At 41.7% G+C, this 18,398-nt stretch overlaps 2 protein-coding genes across 3 annotated transcripts; one reads left to right on the top strand and one right to left on the bottom strand.

Annotated features, from left to right (window-relative positions):
- Positions 1 to 6,278: 6,278 nt before the first annotated feature.
- Positions 6,279 to 13,603, bottom strand: ube2s (ubiquitin-conjugating enzyme E2S). The gene is made up of 4 exons (XM_080039520.1): positions 13,463 to 13,603; positions 12,014 to 12,161; positions 7,949 to 8,139; positions 6,279 to 7,839 (listed from the first exon to the last, which is right to left on the bottom strand). The coding sequence occupies exons 1-4, from the start codon at positions 13,463 to 13,465 to the stop codon at positions 7,474 to 7,476; spliced, it is 708 nt and encodes a 235-aa protein (XP_079895646.1). The 5' UTR covers positions 13,466 to 13,603; the 3' UTR covers positions 6,279 to 7,473.
- Positions 13,604 to 14,533: 930 nt separating this feature from the next.
- On the top strand, positions 14,534 to 18,325 carry josd2 (Josephin domain containing 2). Of its 2 annotated transcripts, none has more exons than XM_080040326.1 (5): positions 14,534 to 14,804; positions 15,033 to 15,162; positions 15,903 to 16,028; positions 16,476 to 16,670; positions 16,913 to 18,325. In XM_080040326.1, exons 2-5 carry the CDS (start codon positions 15,041 to 15,043, stop codon positions 17,022 to 17,024), a joined length of 555 nt encoding a protein of 184 aa, XP_079896452.1. In that variant the 5' UTR covers positions 14,534 to 14,804; positions 15,033 to 15,040; the 3' UTR covers positions 17,025 to 18,325. The 2 variants fall into 2 exon arrangements, with proteins under 2 accessions (XP_079896452.1, XP_079896453.1); XM_080040327.1 differs by having other exon boundaries at positions 14,534 to 14,900.
- Positions 18,326 to 18,398: the final 73 nt, after the last annotated feature.

Genomic DNA, 18,398 nt, shown 5'->3' with positions numbered 1-18,398 from the left:
TTAAAGTAGGTTACTACATACATTCAGACTTGGCACTTGATCAGGCTGTAACTAATTAACTGTTACTGTGATTGGGTTGGGGGTGATAATGAGGGAGGCTCGACTTAAGTGCTAGGAGTGCTAGCATAAACCGAATCCCATGGATTTTCAAACGATCCCTATAAAGATTTCTTTGGCACAAAAAGTTGCCCATTGGACATTGGTTCTCCATGTGACATGTCTCTCTCTTTCTGAGTAAAATGTATTCCTGATCTGTCTCCGAGGTTGAAAAGAATATCACTTTTGTTGAAAAATATGTAAATGTGTGAAGTTATTGTGTTGGAGGTGTTGGCAATAATAGGCAGACGCAGATCTTTCTCCCACAGAAATGATAATTATATGTAATTATCAAAAACGTCCCTATCTGTATCGGAGAATGTAGGCACAGATAGGGGGGACACAGAATGCTGAAATCACAGAGGGCTCCACTTGTTTCAGTTACATGCTCCTCTGACCTTCTGAGAAGAGTTTGGCGGAGGGAAAATGAGTGACACAAAAGCAGCAGTTCTCCCACTGACAGATATTTCCAAAAGAGTTCTCAGGGAGAATTTCTTCTGAATCCTAAATGTTCTACTTGATTTCCAGAACCTTCTTGGCGTTTGCGTGTCGACAATCAAACCTGGTACGTGACGTCCGAGTTGGTCACTGCAAGAACAAATAAGAGACATGATTAGAAAGAAAGCCCTGCAACCCCCATTACCACCTCGCTTATTGACACCTGTGTGTGTGTGTGTGTGTGTGTGTGTGTGTGTGTGTGTGTGTGTGTGTGTGTGTGTGTGTGTGTGTGTGTGTGTGTGTGTGTGTGTGTGTGTGTGTGTGTGTGTGTGTGTGTGTGTGTGTGTGTGTTGCAGGAGGAACACGCTCCTGAAAAGCCAATGACGGAGAAAAAGAGGAGAGCGAGAGCAGAGTGATAAATGCAGGGTAGGGATTTAAATGAGCATAGAGATTGTGGCGAGCGGGAAGAGCCAGAGGTATAGATGCAGAGACGACCATGAGTGGGAGGTCGGTGTGTGGGTGGCACAGAATCAAGTACATTTCTCCCAGCACTTACCAATAGAACACAGCACATCACATCACACAAACAGCACCAGCGACCAGATCTGCAAACGCAATCAATGCCACACACCATTAGAGTACTTATCAAGCCTGTGAATCAGCTGCTGTTAGGACAGTTAAAAGGAGGGGAATCTGAAACTGTATAAATGGTGTTGTGTGTGTGTGTGTGTGTGTGTGTGTGTGTGTGTGTGTGTGTGTGTGTGTGTGTGTGTGTGTGTGTGTGTGTGTGTGTGTGTGTGTGTGTGTGTGTGTGTGTGTGTGTGTGTGTGTGTCTGTGTGTGTGTGTGTGTGTGTGTGTGAGAGAGAGAGACTATAGTAGGCATTCTGTAAACCTCCTTGGAGTCAGCCTCTTTCTCTCTTCTTTAGAGGCCTCTCGCTCCCTCCTTCTCCTCTTTCTCCCTCGTTCTGCCTTTCTCTCTCTTTCTCAGATTCTGTGCGTGGGTTGAGGCAGCTAACTCTCTCAGAATAGCACTGCAGCTCTGTCTGTGTGCGAGTGAGTGAAAAGAGGCAGTGAAAGAGAAGGCAGGCAGCAGAATCCAATCTACACCCATTAGCCAAAACCACATTTCAAAGTCACATCTGCCCATGTCTTCTTGCTCTACGATGTGACAATGACAACTTCCATTAACACATTTTCTGCTTTGACTCCGTTCACTTAATGAGGGTTTTGTGGCCAGATATCCAAACTACTTCTGATAATTTTGGCAATGGCAGCTTATGCATGAAATTGTAAATGTAATATAATAATGGCATTTATTCAAAATATGAAGGGTCAGACCTCTTTGCTTTGGAGCCTATATTACAGTTTTTCCAGCAAGTGACTAAACCTGAAAAAGAGCAAATGTTTCCCTGTAGGTGTCTCTACAGTGTGCTGCTGAAGCATTGCAGCAGAGAGGGGGGAGAGAGTGGGCGAAGATGGGAACCAAAGGGTGTAGGGCACGCATTCACAGCTGAGAAGATGCATCCATGAGTTACATGGCCACTGGAGAGAGAACCAACCATTTTCACAGCATCATTGTATCAAGGCAAAATAACGGTGCCCTTTACTTTGGTTGCAGAAAGCTGACCAGCTGTGCAGACGGCTGGGGACGCAACAATTTCAACAGGTGTTTGTTGGAAATTAAACAAAATGGCTTCTTTTTCCCCTTAAGAAGAGCTGTTGCATTTAACACGCACTGTGGTGTGAATCAGTGAGGGGGGAATGCCTGGATAGAATGTCATGTCGATGCAAAACGCATTACATTACAGTGAAAAGCGGCGGAGAAGCGGATGCTTTAGTCTCCTCAGGGAAAAAAAGGGGCAAAAGGTATGCTGCGCAATGACTCCGCATCAGCCAATTGATTTAGACACCGACTCTTCAGACTACAATCCACCATTCATTAGGTTAATAAGTTTTAACTTAATAAGAACAACCATGCGGGTTATGGACATGACTTGCATGTATCAATAGGCTAAAAGTGCGTGGGTGTATCCGTGCCGGTGTGTGTTTGAGTCTGTGTGAGTGTGTAGTCCGGCTGGATGTGTCAGTGTGTGTTTAGCCTATGCGTTATCAGTGGTCTTAATATCAATAACCTTTTTTAATAATGTCGCAATGTGCTGGCAATTTTCAATCAAAGTGTTTTAAGTGATGGGAACTGTATGAGCCTAGCAGAAAGCCTGATGTTTGGATGGATGTTTCTGTGGCGCAGCTTTCATCCAAATGTTTTGTTTGACACATCTGATATCATCTTTAAACAGATACCGATTTCGTTTATCAAACACACACAAACCCACAATGCATCATACAATTTTGCCTGTAATTCCGGTAATTGACATTACATTAATGAAAGGTGCACAATGTCGTGTCTTACCTGCGCGTTGATGCTGGAGAACAGCGCTGGGAGAGCCTGCGCACTATATCTTCTCGTCTCTCAGATGGCAGCTTGTTATTGTGGCATGGGAGGATCAGCGTGAACTGTTGCTGGATCTGCCACCTGTTTTAATTCACAGTGTTTTTCACAAGACATGTAGATCGCAATCGCTCCATCAGGCTATTGTTACTCCATCATCACGGCAGGTGGAATAAAACGCGAGCAGCAGAGAGAGAGCGAGAGCGAGAGAGCGAGAGAGAGTGAGAGGCACACAGGGAGAGATAGTCGTTGCCCAACGAGATGTTCTGATACATGTGACAAGACGAATCAACAATAGCCTACACTCTATACATCAGGAAATTCAGATTTTTGTACAGCACAAGTAGCCTACAGTGTGTAGCACAACTATAGGCTAAGGCTTACTGGGGAGCGCGCACTAACGAACTCTGGATGATCAAAATGTCCAAGCGTTAATCAGGAGGAAAAAAAACTTTTCTGCATCTAGAACTGACTGAAGCTGCTTCCTTTCATAATTTCAGAGCGATATAGGTTACACCGCCTAACTGCGACTGGCCTCGCGGGGGTCCGCCGGTGGGGGGGGGGGGGGGGGGCTGTGATTGGTCGGTCCGACTGGTGCTGATGAGACTCTACTTTGCGCTGTAGGTCATTGGGTCCATTCATCTGGTGGCGTACATCTAGCCTATGTGCCCCTCAATGTTTTCCTCCTCCTTTTTTTTTTGTAATTCAAGTTTTTTTTATTGAATTTTCGCTTGGGTGCATGACGGTACAAAGTTACACATACAGAAACATTTGTTAATACAGTACAAATAAAGTATTGCCAATAAAAAATACTTGTATCTGTAAAATCAAGAGATAATAAGAGCACATTCATATGGGAGTGACTCAAATTTAGGTTATCCAACATTCAAAAGCATCATTACATTACATCAACCTTGTTCACGTTACAGGTTTATCGGTCAGTGTGATAGCCTATATGACCAGAAACTATCCCATGCTGGTGTTTTATCCTTGTTTATAGTATTCAACTTATTAAGCATATGTTCATATGGAGCTTTTTTTATCATGGAGTTAGCCCATTCTTTAAATCCTGGAGTTGTAGCTGTTTTCCATGTGTTTAAGAATCATCATTGCAGCCACTGTAATGCCAACCACGATGACAGAAAACTCTTTACTCGACCTGTTATGGAGTTGACTTCTGTCATCATAACAGGCAAAGTCTTGGAGATACTGGTAGTTTTCTTCCGGCCCATTTGCCTAAGTACTCCAAAACAAATCTCCAAAAGGGCTGAATAGATGGGTCAAATACAGTGTAATAAAGTACCTGTTTCCAAGTGCCATTTTCAACATAAATTATTATTCATCACTCCCATTCTATATAATCTTATAGTGGTGTATAGTAGTACCTGTGTATAATTTTATATTGGCTACATTTCCCTTTGGCGTCCCTTATATCCATTGTCAGATATAATTTTCAATAATGTATTGTCCTCCATTATACATCCAAAATCATTCTCCCGTATTACTTTTAGGTTGTGACAGTCAAAGCTAAGCAATTGATTGTGTTTCCAATAAAATAGTCTACAGAAGCTCATTGCACTCCCCAGGTTGTTTGAAGTAATCCACAATGTGGTTCCCATCTCTGTACTGAATCTTGGAGGTAACGCAGCTCCTGATTTGAAGATACTTCCAAAAATTGTCTTTTCCCTTTAGATTTTCTCACTAAGTCTGAGTATGATATACACACATCATCTTCAAGTAGATCAGCAATGTTACATATACCACTACTATGCCACTTCTTCCAAAATATTGATGTCTTTCCAATTTTAATCATGGAGGAGGAATAGGATTGCTTACAATGTGACCATTTAAAAATGTTATGTATTTTAGTCCATATCTGTTTGGAGTGTGCCATGATAGGAATGGGTAAATTAAGCGAAGAGAGAGAGTCTATCTATAGGTGAAAAAGGGAGTGCCAACTTATTTTCAATAGCAAGCCAGTTATCCTTCTCCTTAACTGAATGACCCTGGAGGCATGAGCAACATTTGTCCTGCTCAAGGCAAACAAATATAGCCTATGCCTATAGCCTATTTTGTCAGGGCTTTAGCTGAAACAAAGTTATAAAAAGTGGACTAAAAATGTTTTGTTTTTTTAAACTTACAAAACCAAAGCAGCGGGTAAATGCAGTAAAAGAGAGATCCAAAGTGTCTTTTTTCTTTGTGTGTGAATGAGAGAGAAAGCGAAGAGAGATGGTTGCCACAGCAACTGTGTCATTATGTTGGTGGCAATTATGAAAGTGATGAAAACCGGGAAGGGGAGAGGATTGGCGCAAAGGCTTTAACACTGGAGCGTGAACGAATCTGTCAATTAGACCAAGACCTGCACAGGCAATTCAGAGACTTCTTGAAGTTTAAGATGAGCGGGGACAGGTGGAAATCTACACACAAACACACACAACCGTATACAGACAGTGTGAGGTTTGTAAAGAGGTGACGTTGGCTCCTGTATGGCTTCCTTACACAAGGCTACAGTAACAGCCCCTGATCAGAAGCACATGAACAAATTTGTATTCAAGTTGTTCAAGTCAATTTTAACCGAAGATGGTGTTACAAGTGTTGGTATTCGTGTTTACACATTAGGCCCACAGGGTGGATCATAATATGTGACAGGAAAAGCAGCAAGCATTCTCTTTACACCTGTGTGCACATCACAGCAGAGATTCAAAGGATTTAACGGAGGAAATTTGCTTCAAGGTAACAGCAGAGGAAATGGCTTCAGCAATATGTGGTGAAGATATGCCATGAAGTTGGATAACAGGTGGAGGAGATACGCACGTCCCAAATGGGGCTTTGGGAGAGGGTTATGAGGAGTCCCAGGTGTATAAGAGCCTGATAATTACCTGTATGGCAGGCAGCTATTTCTACACAGGTGGGCGGGCTGCTGCATGTCTGCAGCCTATCCCTTCATTAGATGGGCCAATGACGCTCTACTGGGTGCACTTTCCCTCACTGTTTTGCTGGGGTGGACGCAATAACACATTTCCTCTTAATGGTTATTCCATCACCTCACAACTGAGTGTATAAACAAAATAAAGAACTATTAGAGATCACTGAACAGTGAAAGCTTCACCGTAGTATCCACACACCTTGTAATTGCAGGACAGCTATATTTTTAACACGATAAACAATTATTCAAAACATCACCAAATAAGAAACAAATACGACTTTTTTTTTTTTCACTTCTCATATTTCAATGTTTTATTAATTTAAATAATTTAAAATGGACACAAAATATCCAGCACACAGTCTGCACAGTGACAGGAGTTCCCGAGGCACCTTTTCCATCCAAATCAACACAGCGCTTTGGTGTGTTTCCTTGGGAAATGTAGGCCCCGCATGCATTTAGAACAGAGAGAAAACCTGCCCAGGAAACCCTGCCAGTGCAACAGGTGGAGAGACAAATTCTATCAAACGTGGAAGTTTTCCTACCGATGTCCTCTCAGGTACCCACATGGCTGCTCAGAAAGCTGGGTATTTGAGAGCACATACAACTTTGTAGGGAAGCAGGGGAGTTTAGGTGACTCACGAGGCTGTACGCTTCATACAGAGAATAAATCATTTATATAAAGTATTCTGGCAACTTACCCTGTTCCCTTAAAGCCACTTATCTAGGTCTTCACACACATCCACAAGACAGCTGAATCTGAACACTTCAATTATAAGCAACTGTTGAAAATACTGGGACAGTGAGACAGTTTTAGAAAAATAAAATAAAAATCAAAAATGGGCTGAGATTCCATCAAGAACATAACAGACCTTTCAAACTCCACTGCTAAATCTTTCCATACCTTTCTTAATTCGGATCATATGAAACATTTATTAAAAACACTATAGTGCGTGACTAACAATATTCCTCTCTCAATGGTGAAACCACAAACTTCTTGCGTAATTTTTTCGCACCTCCAACCATTATTTCATGTGAGCTCGATGTGAAAACATGACTTCAATTAAAGTAACATCCAGGTTTAGACTCAACAATGAGCAGGGCTGAGCAGTACACAGTACCGTCACAGCAACATTTACCAAGCAACACTTTAAAAAGAGCTGAAATCCAGTCTGAAACAAAAGTGGTTATGTGTTATTATGGAAAGAAATAAGAGGCCATGTTTTGCACAGTGAAACTCATTGCCTGTGTCATTCAGTCACACAAGGTCGAGGGTAATATACAACCAATGGCATGATTTTCGTGGTAAAAGTGTCCTCTTCCTTTTAAAAAGGAGGAACAAATATTTTTCATTGTGTCTTTAGGTATGGAAATAATTAACAAAATTGTAATGCCAGCAAAGCAAACTGGTGGCAAAACAGCAGGTACGGTACGAGTACAAAGTCTGGATAGGTGGTAGAAAGAGTCAGGAAAAAAAGGGAACAAAAACATCAGCACACTTCAATATTTATATTTACACACTCGCGCTCACACACATACACGCACACTGAGGATTTCGCTGAGGTATTAAAGTCGCCTCAATGCGCGCTTCTTATCTGCTTTCTTTTTCCCTGCTACGTTATTAGTGCTACTACTACTGTTATTGCTGCTGGTGGTGCTGGCTCCATTCGCTCCGTTACCCAGAGTTGCTGGCACAGCGGCTGCACTGGGCCCCGCTCTCTTGGTGGGGTCGCCTGCATGTTTCTTGGGCTGTGGGCCGTCGTTAGGGTCCTGAGGTGCCCCAGAGGTCCCGCCGTGCCCACCCATGGCGTGGATCTCTGTGAGAAGACGAGCTCGGGACTCATATTCTGCATAGTCCTCGAACAGCAAACGCCCAGCTTCCTCGTTCAGAGCAGACTCCGGATTTGGATGGATGAGAAGACACTTGATCGTCTATGGGGAAATGAAGGAGAGGAAATTTAAAAAAAAATATATAAATAAAAAAAACTGGGAGGCAACACAGCCAAGTCTCAGATCAACAAAGACTGAAAGTCCCACTTACAAGTAAGACATGTCTCAGGCCGAGTTCTGCCTTCCAGTCCCTTTTCAACACGTTGACACAGATCTCTCCCTTGTGACCCACGTTGGGGTGAAAAATCTTGGTCAGGAAATACCCCTTGGGTGGAACCGCAGGGAAGTCCTTCCCGAGGACAAGACGCATTCGGAAAACGCCACCAGCAAACGGAGTTCCCTCTGTCAAAGCATAAAGAATTCATCTCATGAACAGTATGTCCTGACTGTGCCAAACTTGCTACATAAAAAGGAAAGAGGGTCATAGCGGAGAACGGGGTTATATGTCACACGGGTTGGTTGTCACAATCGTTATATCTCGGAACCAGGAGGCGCTGTCTGTGAAAATTTGGTATGTAAATATCCAGAATTGGGATCAGAGGTCACCTACATAGTATTCCTTGGAGTTAGACTGCTGAATTTGAGGTGAGAGGACTGTTTGTTTTTCATGTCAAATTGAAAATATTTAGCTCCTCAGTTTTTTCCTCTAGGCTTTTACACAATGGGTTTATAACAAAACACTTGTTACCCTAAAAAAGTGAAAAGGGTAAACTATAGTTTAGATTGTGGTTAGCAAGCTAATTAGTTGTCAGATGGTTGTTGACCTTGATGCTAGCAAGAAATTCAAGGTGGGGTTGGTCGTCACATTTTTTGGGGGGGGTTGGTTGTCACATGTTATCCAAAGGCTGCAGCCAGAAAAGGAACCCAATAAGTTAACGAAATAAATTGTCAAGCTGTATCCTCACTGACACCCCAGAGAAGGAAAGAATAGAGCAGGAAAAGGCAGCTAGCATGCAAAAGAAAAAAGGGCAACAAAATCAAAACAACCCAGTGCATTCCAAACTAGACCAGCTGCCAAGACTACAGTAAGTTATGTAGGCCTATTTGTCAACTTGACAATGCAATTAAACTTTCAAATTTAGTTCTGCTTTCTTGCCTTCTTTTTAAGATTCCCATTAAGATAACATTGTGACAAACAACCCCATAGTGTGTGACAACCGACCCCTTGATGGGTGAAATTCAAGCTCTAAACTGACTCATTTGGCTTCTACGGGCGCCAGTTCACGGCGCCCCAAACCCTCGTTCACTCAGAGTGGCCCTATCAATTTCTATTGCCATTCAGTTGGGTTTGGGGCGCTGGGCATTGGAGCCCAGTAACTGGTTACCTGGCAACAACAACAACAACGTTCGGATCTACTAAAAGGTTGCTCGCGGAGTCGCGTGCAGTGTTACCAACTTAGCGATTTTGTCGCTATATTTAGCGACTTTTCAACCCCCCTGGCGACTTTTTTTTCTTCAAAACAACGACAAATCTAGCTTTTTTTCTGGTGTTATTGGGGACTTTTTCGCCAAGGCAAGTATCACTTTTAACTCTTCTCAACGAGCAGCGGGAGACTCCCCGGCCACAGACAGACGGCCCAGTCCTCGCGCAGCAGTGGTCAGAGCAACACACACACACACACACACACACACACACACACACACACACACACACACACACACACACACACACACACACACACACACACACACACACACACACACACACACACACACACACACACACACACACACACACACACACACACACACACACACACACACACACACACACACACACACACACACACCGTTAGCATCCCTATTAGCAGTTGTAGTAGCAGCTTCTCCCCCCCTCCCCCTCTTCTACAGTCTATGAGTAGTGCAACTCAAAATATTATGCAGTGCTTTTTTAAACTTTGAGCATATATGATTACTGCTAGACTTACCATTATCACGTTGGTTGTCTATGCGATTGTCACGTTCATAACACTAGAACCTCACCTATTGCCTATGTTTGCATCATGCCTTTAGTGTGCATATTGTAAATAATTCTCTGCAAACCTATGTTGGCATCATGCTTTTAGTGTGCATATTGTATATATATATATAGTTATCTGCAAACCTATGGTGGTGTGATGCACACAAGACGTATGGTCACAATTTGTGTTTATGTATTAATTCAGTGATCATAATCACTTGTTTCCCAGCACTTTCTGATGATTTAAATTTCAACTTTTATTATCTCTTATTCAGTCTTTGAAGGCTTGTACTTCTGGGTGTGATACCGATTAACGCCAGAGAGAGAGAGAATGTTAACTTGTGTATAACTCTCAATTGTTATTTGCACTTTTAATCTTGCTGAATTCTACAAGGCAAATAAATTAAGTTAAAACCTACAGTGTTTCCCCTACCATTATACAGGCCTGGCGGACCCGCCAGGCCAACGGCAGCCTGACTTAAAAAAAAATAAAAAATCATTGATTCCGTAATAATCATTTGCGAGCGTCTGCGCGGCACTGTCGGTCTACCCCTTGTGTGCGCCTGTCTTTACAACCTCTCGTTTGATCATCCCATCAGCTGATCTGTGTGTCTGCGTGTGTGTATGTGTTCTGCGCGCGGCGTGATGCACGTCTGCATTCGGTGCGCACTTGTTAGACACGGAAGCCAATGAGCAGGATCATGACTAGCAAGCAAACGTTGAACTAGTGGCGAAAATAAAACCAGCGCCTACTCTATGGAGATATTAAGGACTCAGTAACAGGGACGTTGAACAGGAAAAAGTGCTGAGCAAAACTTAGAAAGTTAAAATCGCTACGTCGCCGTGGCAAGTTGGCAACACAACCAATCTGTATCAACAGCTGAGACAGCGCTGAAAAAATGGCATGCACTCGTTTCAGTAAGTTTACAGAAGTGCCTCACTGCTACTGCCTTTGGCATTCTTCTCAGAAAAGCATTCATTTATTTTCAGGGGACATATTAATTTATTTATTGTTTTAACTGTTAAGTTATCTTGAAAACAGCAGGCCATAGTAGGCCTACAAGCTTTATTTTTTTGTATTTTCAATGCTAGGCCTACTTTATTTTTATGTTTTAAATTGAGAAATAGGCTAGATGAAATATAATGGTCGGAATAGGGAAGTTGCCTTATGTAGCACACATGTTGATAGGCTAATCATGATGTGTAGCCTATGTTAATTAATTAATTTTCAACAAGGCTATTTGCATAAAAAAATAAATTAAATTATTTTTTCAGTAGGCTAGCTTCAAGGTGAGGTGATTCAGATTAGGTGGGTATTTATAAAGGGAAGATTGCGTGCAGGTGTGCGCCCCACAGTTTTATAAATCTGATTTTTTTTTTGCGCAGCATACTTTTGGCTTTGTGCGGACGCAATATTTTAGGATGGTTTCTACGCACACCGTTATAAATGAGGCCCCAGGTTATTGCACCGTCTGCAGCAGCAGCAGACAGAGTTTTTTTTGGACTAGACGGATACTGAGTTGAAGGAGTTTTTTTAACCCAAAGACAGCAAAGGTACAACACTTTTATATAGGCCTACAGTCCAGTGTTAGATATGACCAAAATACAAGCTGTGGCCGCTCACACTATAGCTTTCCCGCACCGCTTCACGTGCGGAAGGCTCGCTGTGGGCGTGCATGAACCTGTTGGCGGCTGGATGTAAACAGTGCCGCGCCTACGAGTGACTTATTAATCGCGCGACTCAACGAATCGATGACCAAATTCGTTGCCAACGCTTTTAGTAATCGATTTTATCGATTCGTTGTTGCAGCCCTACAAGAAATAAAACCTTTGCGCAATAATATGTACATTTTTAAGTAGCCATGGTAAACTTTTTTTCTACTCTGTAAATATGTTGCAGTAAATTATGTAAGAAAAAATAAGTAGCTCCATTAAGCTGGTGAGAGATCTTCTTATCTAAGCTTGGATAGTTAACCACCAACTACCTAACCATAATGGGGTAGAAAACGGTTACATCTTAGCCATTATGTAATTGTATTGGGCTATACAAATAAACTGATTTGATTTCAACTATAGTACACCTTAGAGAAAACAATGGAAACTTATTATTTTTGTTTATGAATCGATCACCTTACAATGTGCTGATTGAATATACCATTAAGGGTCATATCATGTAACAATTCCTTAATTTGAGAACTCACCCACTGACGTTCAGATCAGTGTGAGCTTAGGACAACACTGTATTGCAATCCTTACCTGGTCCTTCTATGGCTGTGTGCAGTTCAGTTATGTCTTCCTCACTGGGATAAATCTTGATACCCTCAGGGGGGTCTGCTGCTAAAGCTGAAACCTCTTTGTAAACCAAGCGTAGAACCTGAGGAGGCAAATTCTCCACATTGGAGTTCTGGAGAGAGACAGGGACAAGAAGGTTCAGCCAACTCAAGCTTTGCATATGTACAAACACAAGTTGCAAGGGAAACTCCCGGGGTATATAAAGGCACATTTACATCTGTAAACTTTATAGTATTTTGCAAATAGCCTACATCAGCTCTAAATAGCTTAAAGGTGCAGTGTGTAATATGACATCATCAAGAAAGTTCTACAAAGTTCTAGAATACAACGCTCCCTGGGTAACCCCAACCCTTTCGAAGGGTTGGGGTTGTATTTCGATGATCAGTTTATTGTGCTAAAACTTAAAACAAACCAATGTCACGTTTTTAATGATGTCACATTAACACTGATACTGGTGTTTTTCGATAATAAAGAAATACAGCAATATAAACACTCACAGATAAGACAAAACAATAATATTTTCTCTTGCTGATTGCAAAGGCAAATATCGTGGTTTTCTATGTTTGGTTGCTCTTCACTATAGTTAAGTTTCACAGTCTTTAATTGGCACCCATAATTTAATTAAACCTGTAGAAAACACTGGAAGCAATTACAATGTTGTATAAAACATAACTTTCTTGGTCCAGTGAACTGATTTTTTTTTCTCGCGTGAACGTATGGGATCATGCATTGTTATCTCTGACGTCAACCTTACTTTGTAATTATTTTAAAAAGTAACCCATTTTTTAAGAGTTTTTCATTTGCAACGTCAGAAAACAATTTTATCATATTATAAAACGTTTTTAAAACAAATTAAAGATTGATTTAAGATATTTAAATAACAAGGCCTTATTTTTAGATAAATTAATTCAATTTCTTTAAAGACTTTTAAAATATCTGTAGGAACCTGAAATAGGATGCCTAGGCTGGAGGTGCTTTGTGTGAGATACAAAGTTTTTATGTTACCCCTTATAGAAGTCAAAAGTTTTAACATAACTTGATAAAATGTTAGCTCTTGGGGAATTAACGTAATCTCGAAAACCTGGTTACGTTACTTTAAACGTAGTAATTTAATGATTGTCGACAGGTAACTTTTACGTCACACTTGCTTTTCATTGCTAGCCTAGCCTTATCCCGATAAAGGTTATGTTGCAGCTGCTCAGCGACTTCAAACCGTGATACAGTGTGTATTGTAGCCATTTGTTTAATGCATGTGTTTCATGGTAGATGACAATTGTTAATAAACGCCAGGGACTCCAGCAAGTAGACATAACCCAAATTAAAAACTCGACGGCTGGTGACGGCTAAACGTCGGATCAAGCTAGCAGCTACTGTCGTTAGCCCTTAGCAAATAATCTCGTCCATCCCACTTACCATCTTCAAAAAAGGTCCTGATGCGGCGGTGAGTGTCTGGCTGGAGTCAAATATGAGGTGTTCCGAAGTGTTTGAAAAAAAACTATATTTAATGAAAACTCAGCCGGGTCTCACTGGCTGCTCTTCTTTTTCTTCTTTTCGTTGACACAGGAACAAAAATACAATCGTCGATTTAACCTACCACAATACACCAATGGGCATCTGAGATATGGATACCTCATAATATTTTAGCCAATCATGATACTGTATTGTAGTTGCGTCACTTTTGGTAGCCCAATCAGCCAAACAGAGTCGAGAACATGACTGAAGCTAGTCAGGCATTGGTCCGTTTGAAAACTCACATCCCGAACAATACAATAAAATATGCATTTTATATCCTGGTTAAATATAATATAATTTTAAAAAGCAAGAGATTATTATTCAACTAACTTAATTTTAGCTTAAAAATCATGATTTTATGAATTAATGTACTTAATTTTAAACTTGTTTAGGCTTTTAATTAAATTATATTAATTTAACTTCATTTACTGATTTATCTTTTTTATATGTAAAGTTCTATATAAATATTTTTATTAGTAGGCTACAGAAGAAAACTGAATCCAAAGTTACAGTAGGCCTATATCTGAAAGCAAGCAAATGGAAGCCTTGAAATCCAAGAGGCACCATGATATAGAAAAGATATTGGCAGTCAGGAGTAGCAAGAACAAACAGCAAAATCTCCCCATTCAGTCAAATACACCATGCAACGGAGAAAAAAAACAGAAAAAAAACACAGTTGTTTTCTCTTCGTCATAACTAGAGCCATTCACCATATCATTGCTTTGTTGTTTTAAGTCATGGGATTTTTATTGAACACATATTGAACAGAGAGAACAGACTCTATTTCACATAATAACAGTGTTTTGCAATCATTTCACCATTTATTAGTTACATTATAACAACCCCTAAACTCAATCTTTGTGCCCCTCCCCCTCTCCCCTAAAAAATTCACATTTACTTCTCTGATCGCTAATACCCGGGCCCGTCACTAGAGGGCGCTGCAACATAACGTCAATCGTCATGAGACTGGACCGCCTGCTGGATTGTGGTGCATTTCCAAGGAGATAAGTTTCAAGTAACATCCAGCTTATTGTATTTGTATGTGAACATCGAATAAAACCCGAATAGCAACATATTGACGGATGTTCTCGTACTGCTGTGATACCGTGAATTGGGCGTGACAGCCGCACAACATCATCATCAACAACAACAAAACAAAAACAACGGATCTGCTTCCGGTTTCTGGATGTAGGTAGCTGTCATACCCCAGCATCATTTTAACGGGGAATCGCTTCATCAGCAGGTCAGTAGCTTTGTTCAGCTATTGTTGATTAATAGTAGCCCACTTTTCCTTTGTCTCGTAAGCTGCCCTCGGCCAAATTCAGCGTTTTGCAACACGGTAAGAAAAAGCTAACTACTTTTGAAGTCGTCGTTAGCCTGAATTGACTGCACGCCGTGCTAGCCGACCCAACACATACCTAGCTATACGGTGGCTTATGTTAACTGTGCTTCTCTTGTGTGCCTTTGTTAGGCGTTAGTATGAGCGAAGGAGATGTGTTTCATGAGAAGCAACGACTGGAGTTGTGCGCGATTCACGCACTCAACAACGTGCTTCAGGAGCGGGTGTTCACCAAGGAGACGGCCGATGACATCTGCAAACGGTAGGGTCATGTTTCTCCAGGATGTGTCGGTGTGTTTCTGTTTAGTGTCTACAGAAAGTGAGAAATAACTCAAGGGGTATAATAGTGATTTAATACAACAACAACAAAAACGTAATATTGGCCCCTCCATTCATTGTGACTACCATGTTACTCCATAATTAGGTTTCTCCAGCATGCCATAGATAATGAACAGCAGAGGAGAGGAGTGGCACAATCTTGTAGATATCTGTGGGCTTCACAACAATGGATCAAACCTTCTGCCCAATAATTAAAAGCATTTTGATTTGATTTGATTTTTTCCAAAGGTCTGCAAAGGGAATCATGTATGATATGGAGGGTCAGGCTGTTGTTTCAGACACACCAGGTGTGTGTGTGTGTGTGTGTGTGTGTGTGTGTGTGTGTGGGGGGGGGGGGGGGGGGGGGGTATCCTCCTCTGACTAGACAAGTCATGATGTGCAAGGCTTAACACAGAGGCTAATGAATTTCCTGCTGGAAAACTTGTGACTTCATCGACACACTGAACCTCTCTGTCCAGGTTGCTGTAAACAAATGAGTTTTATTCAAATGAAGGACAGTTCAGTCCCTGTGGAGCAATCACACATGAAGGAGGACAGAAACCATTCCTCAGAGCATGGTCAGAAGACGCCTTCCCACCAATGGCCAAATTTGCAACTGAGCTGTTCCAAATATGAGGTGGATTTGCTCCTTTTTTTAAATTCTCTGTTGCTCCGTCTCTGCAGGCTGGCCCCGCAGTGCGTGGTGAACCCCCATCGCTCAGTGTTAGGCACGGGAAACTACGACGTCAACGTCATCATGGCGGCACTACAGAGCAGAGAGCTGGCTGCCGTGTGGTGGGACAAACGCAGGTGGGGGAGACACACGCTGTCACATGGATGTTTTCTTTCAGCAACTTCAAGCTTTTACTTTACTCTAACGTGTTTCTTCCTCACATTTCCGGTGCAAGCTTTTTTCAGTTGGTCGGCCATTTCTCCTACAGTCATGTACATGTAGACAGCACACTTCTGCACAAGTACAAGACATAATACTTCACCACCAAGGCATGTTTTACTCCAAATAAGAGGCACAGCACTCACTTTTTATTCACACTCTTCATCACCTGATCCCAATTGTTTAAAATTAGGATTTTATTTTGGGATTTGATAAATCAGTTAGTACGGCAGAAGTACAGAGCCAGGTTTAGGTGTAGAGGGAAAGTTCATTCGTGAGAAACCACCTGAAATATACTGATCACAGAAGATGGATGGTTATGAATACCTCCAGAATATCTATATATCTCAATATCTCTCCCACAGGACTGTTCAGAGCCTTTGCATGTCAAGGGTCCAGGGTTTTATTCTTAACGTGCCGTCTCGAGTGTCTCTGGGGATCGTGTCCCTTCCCTTACGACGGCGGCACTGGCTGGCGGTGCGGCAGGTGAACGGACAGTACTACAACCTGGACTCCAAACTGAAGAGTCCCGCCTGCATCGGGGGAGAAGCAGAACTAGGGTAAGAAGAACATGCAATTTACAATGTCTGTTTAAAGTGTCTCTCTCGACTCTGCTCTGAATTACATCAACTCTTGGCTTTCTTTAGCAGCGTGAACTCGAGTGACTCATCCCCATACGAGCGGGTCACATGAGAGCTTACCTCACTTGTTTCTTTGTGTTAGAATGCGGCGCTCTGTCTGCCTTCCGAGTTATTCTAACCCCTTTTCTTCTTCTCTGTGGTCCTGTGGTGTTCTCTTTCAGCACATTCCTCGGCGAACAGCTTTCTCAGGATGTGGCAGAGATGCTGCTGGTTGTCGGGCGCGAGGTGGAGGAGGACGGCTCATGGCTGATCTCTGACAACCCAAAGATTTGAGGACAGGACATACCTATCACATAGCATGGAGAGGGAAAAACAAACTCCTCTGGGAAAATGACAGACGTTTCAAAACAAACACCTCATTACAGACAACTTCAGGGATTGCACTAACATACGTTTGATATCTACACACGGAGGAAATCCCAAAGAGAAGCAGTTACGGGCGTTGACGCCTGAAATAAAGAACGGTTTTGATTGTAACAGCTATAAAAGCTATTGCTCTGATGTTTCAGCATCTGTATCTTTATCTGCATCGTCCTGCTGTAGGTACCATTTTGTTTTTAACACCGGGTTTGTCTCAGTTGCCAAAGAGGCAAATGCGGGTTAGATTACTCAACACTGACTGTTCTGTTACGGACAATTGCAGTGTTTGTGCATGCAACACCATCTGCAACAAGGATAGCCAAGTCGATATGAAAATTATTTAATTTGCCACATAACAGATCAGTGTCCCAGACACTTTCGATACAGTCGCCAAGATTAGATCAGTGTGTATAAGATGGCCGTGTCTAAAATGATCAGTTACCGAGCAGCAGCTGAGCGCACCATCTCTTCCCAAGACCTTTGTCTTAAACCTTCTATGCACTGCAGTTAGATTTGTTTGCGCCCTTTGTCTTTGAGCATTTTCTTCCCCCACACAGGCACTGTGAAGGCATCACCTGGTGAGGCGTTCGAAGACTACCAGTGTCTTTGCATGTTTTCTTGTCCATTTACTACAGCAATTTTTTTCTCATGGCGTGCCACAGTTTTTTGATTTTTCAATGTGTTTTGTTTTCTGTTTATTTAGTTTGAGTATTAAGAAAAACAAACAAAAGCTTGCAGATATTGGGAATGTGGCGGAGATGGATGATATATCATTTGGCACATTCTGAACCACCTTTTTGTTTTTCTTACATTATCGATGTGTGGTAAGGCAGCTGAATCCACACAGTAATGACAGCTTTGACTAAATAAAAAGCAGCCATGACTTTGATTAAGATGGCTTGTCCATCTCAAGCGGTTTTCACACAGCTCTAGTTTTGAATGAAAAACCTGTGGCTGCATGGAATCTACGAAAATCACTCTGTTTTGCATCTTAAGAGAACGGTTTCAGGAATGTGAAGTTTACTCATGTAAAAACAGTAGTTCAGTGCCTGTATGTAACCTTCATGTTTGTATTATGTCTATCCTGTTGATCTATGCATATCCAAAATAATAGAAACACTCTGGTACACACTAGTGACTCACTTAGACGTAAACATGAGCTTAAAAGGTTCATAATGTTGAAGCTTATTTATATTAAAGTTTGACGAACTGTTTTTACGTTTGATTCAATCTTGAAGCATGCTGTGTGTTTTTCCTTTCCATTGCATTCACGTAGACACAAAGAAG

This window comes from Ammodytes marinus (genome assembly GCF_949987685.1).
Source record: "Ammodytes marinus genome assembly, chromosome: 13".
Classification (NCBI taxonomy): domain Eukaryota; kingdom Metazoa; phylum Chordata; class Actinopteri; order Uranoscopiformes; family Ammodytidae; genus Ammodytes; species Ammodytes marinus.
This window is presented reverse-complemented; position numbering and strand designations above follow the sequence as displayed.

What these genes read in the sequence shown, in the direction of transcription:
- ube2s (XM_080039520.1), bottom strand. An exon ending in CACAGCCATAGAAGGACCAG is followed by an intron (nt 8,140 to 12,013) that starts GTAAGGATTGCA and finishes ATGCTTTGACAG; the next exon opens with AGGGAACTCCGTTTGCTGGT. An exon ending in GCCTGAGACATGTCTTACTT is followed by an intron (nt 7,840 to 7,948) that starts GTAAGTGGGACT and finishes ATTTCCCCATAG; the next exon opens with ACGATCAAGTGTCTTCTCAT.
- josd2 (XM_080040326.1), top strand. Translation starts at nt 15,041, where the DNA reads ATGAGCGAAGGAGATGTGTTTCATGAGAAGCAACGACTGGAGTTGTGC. An exon ending in GCCGATGACATCTGCAAACG is followed by an intron (nt 15,163 to 15,902) that starts GTAGGGTCATGT and finishes CCGTCTCTGCAG; the next exon opens with GCTGGCCCCGCAGTGCGTGG. An exon ending in GTGTGGTGGGACAAACGCAG is followed by an intron (nt 16,029 to 16,475) that starts GTGGGGGAGACA and finishes TCTCTCCCACAG; the next exon opens with GACTGTTCAGAGCCTTTGCA.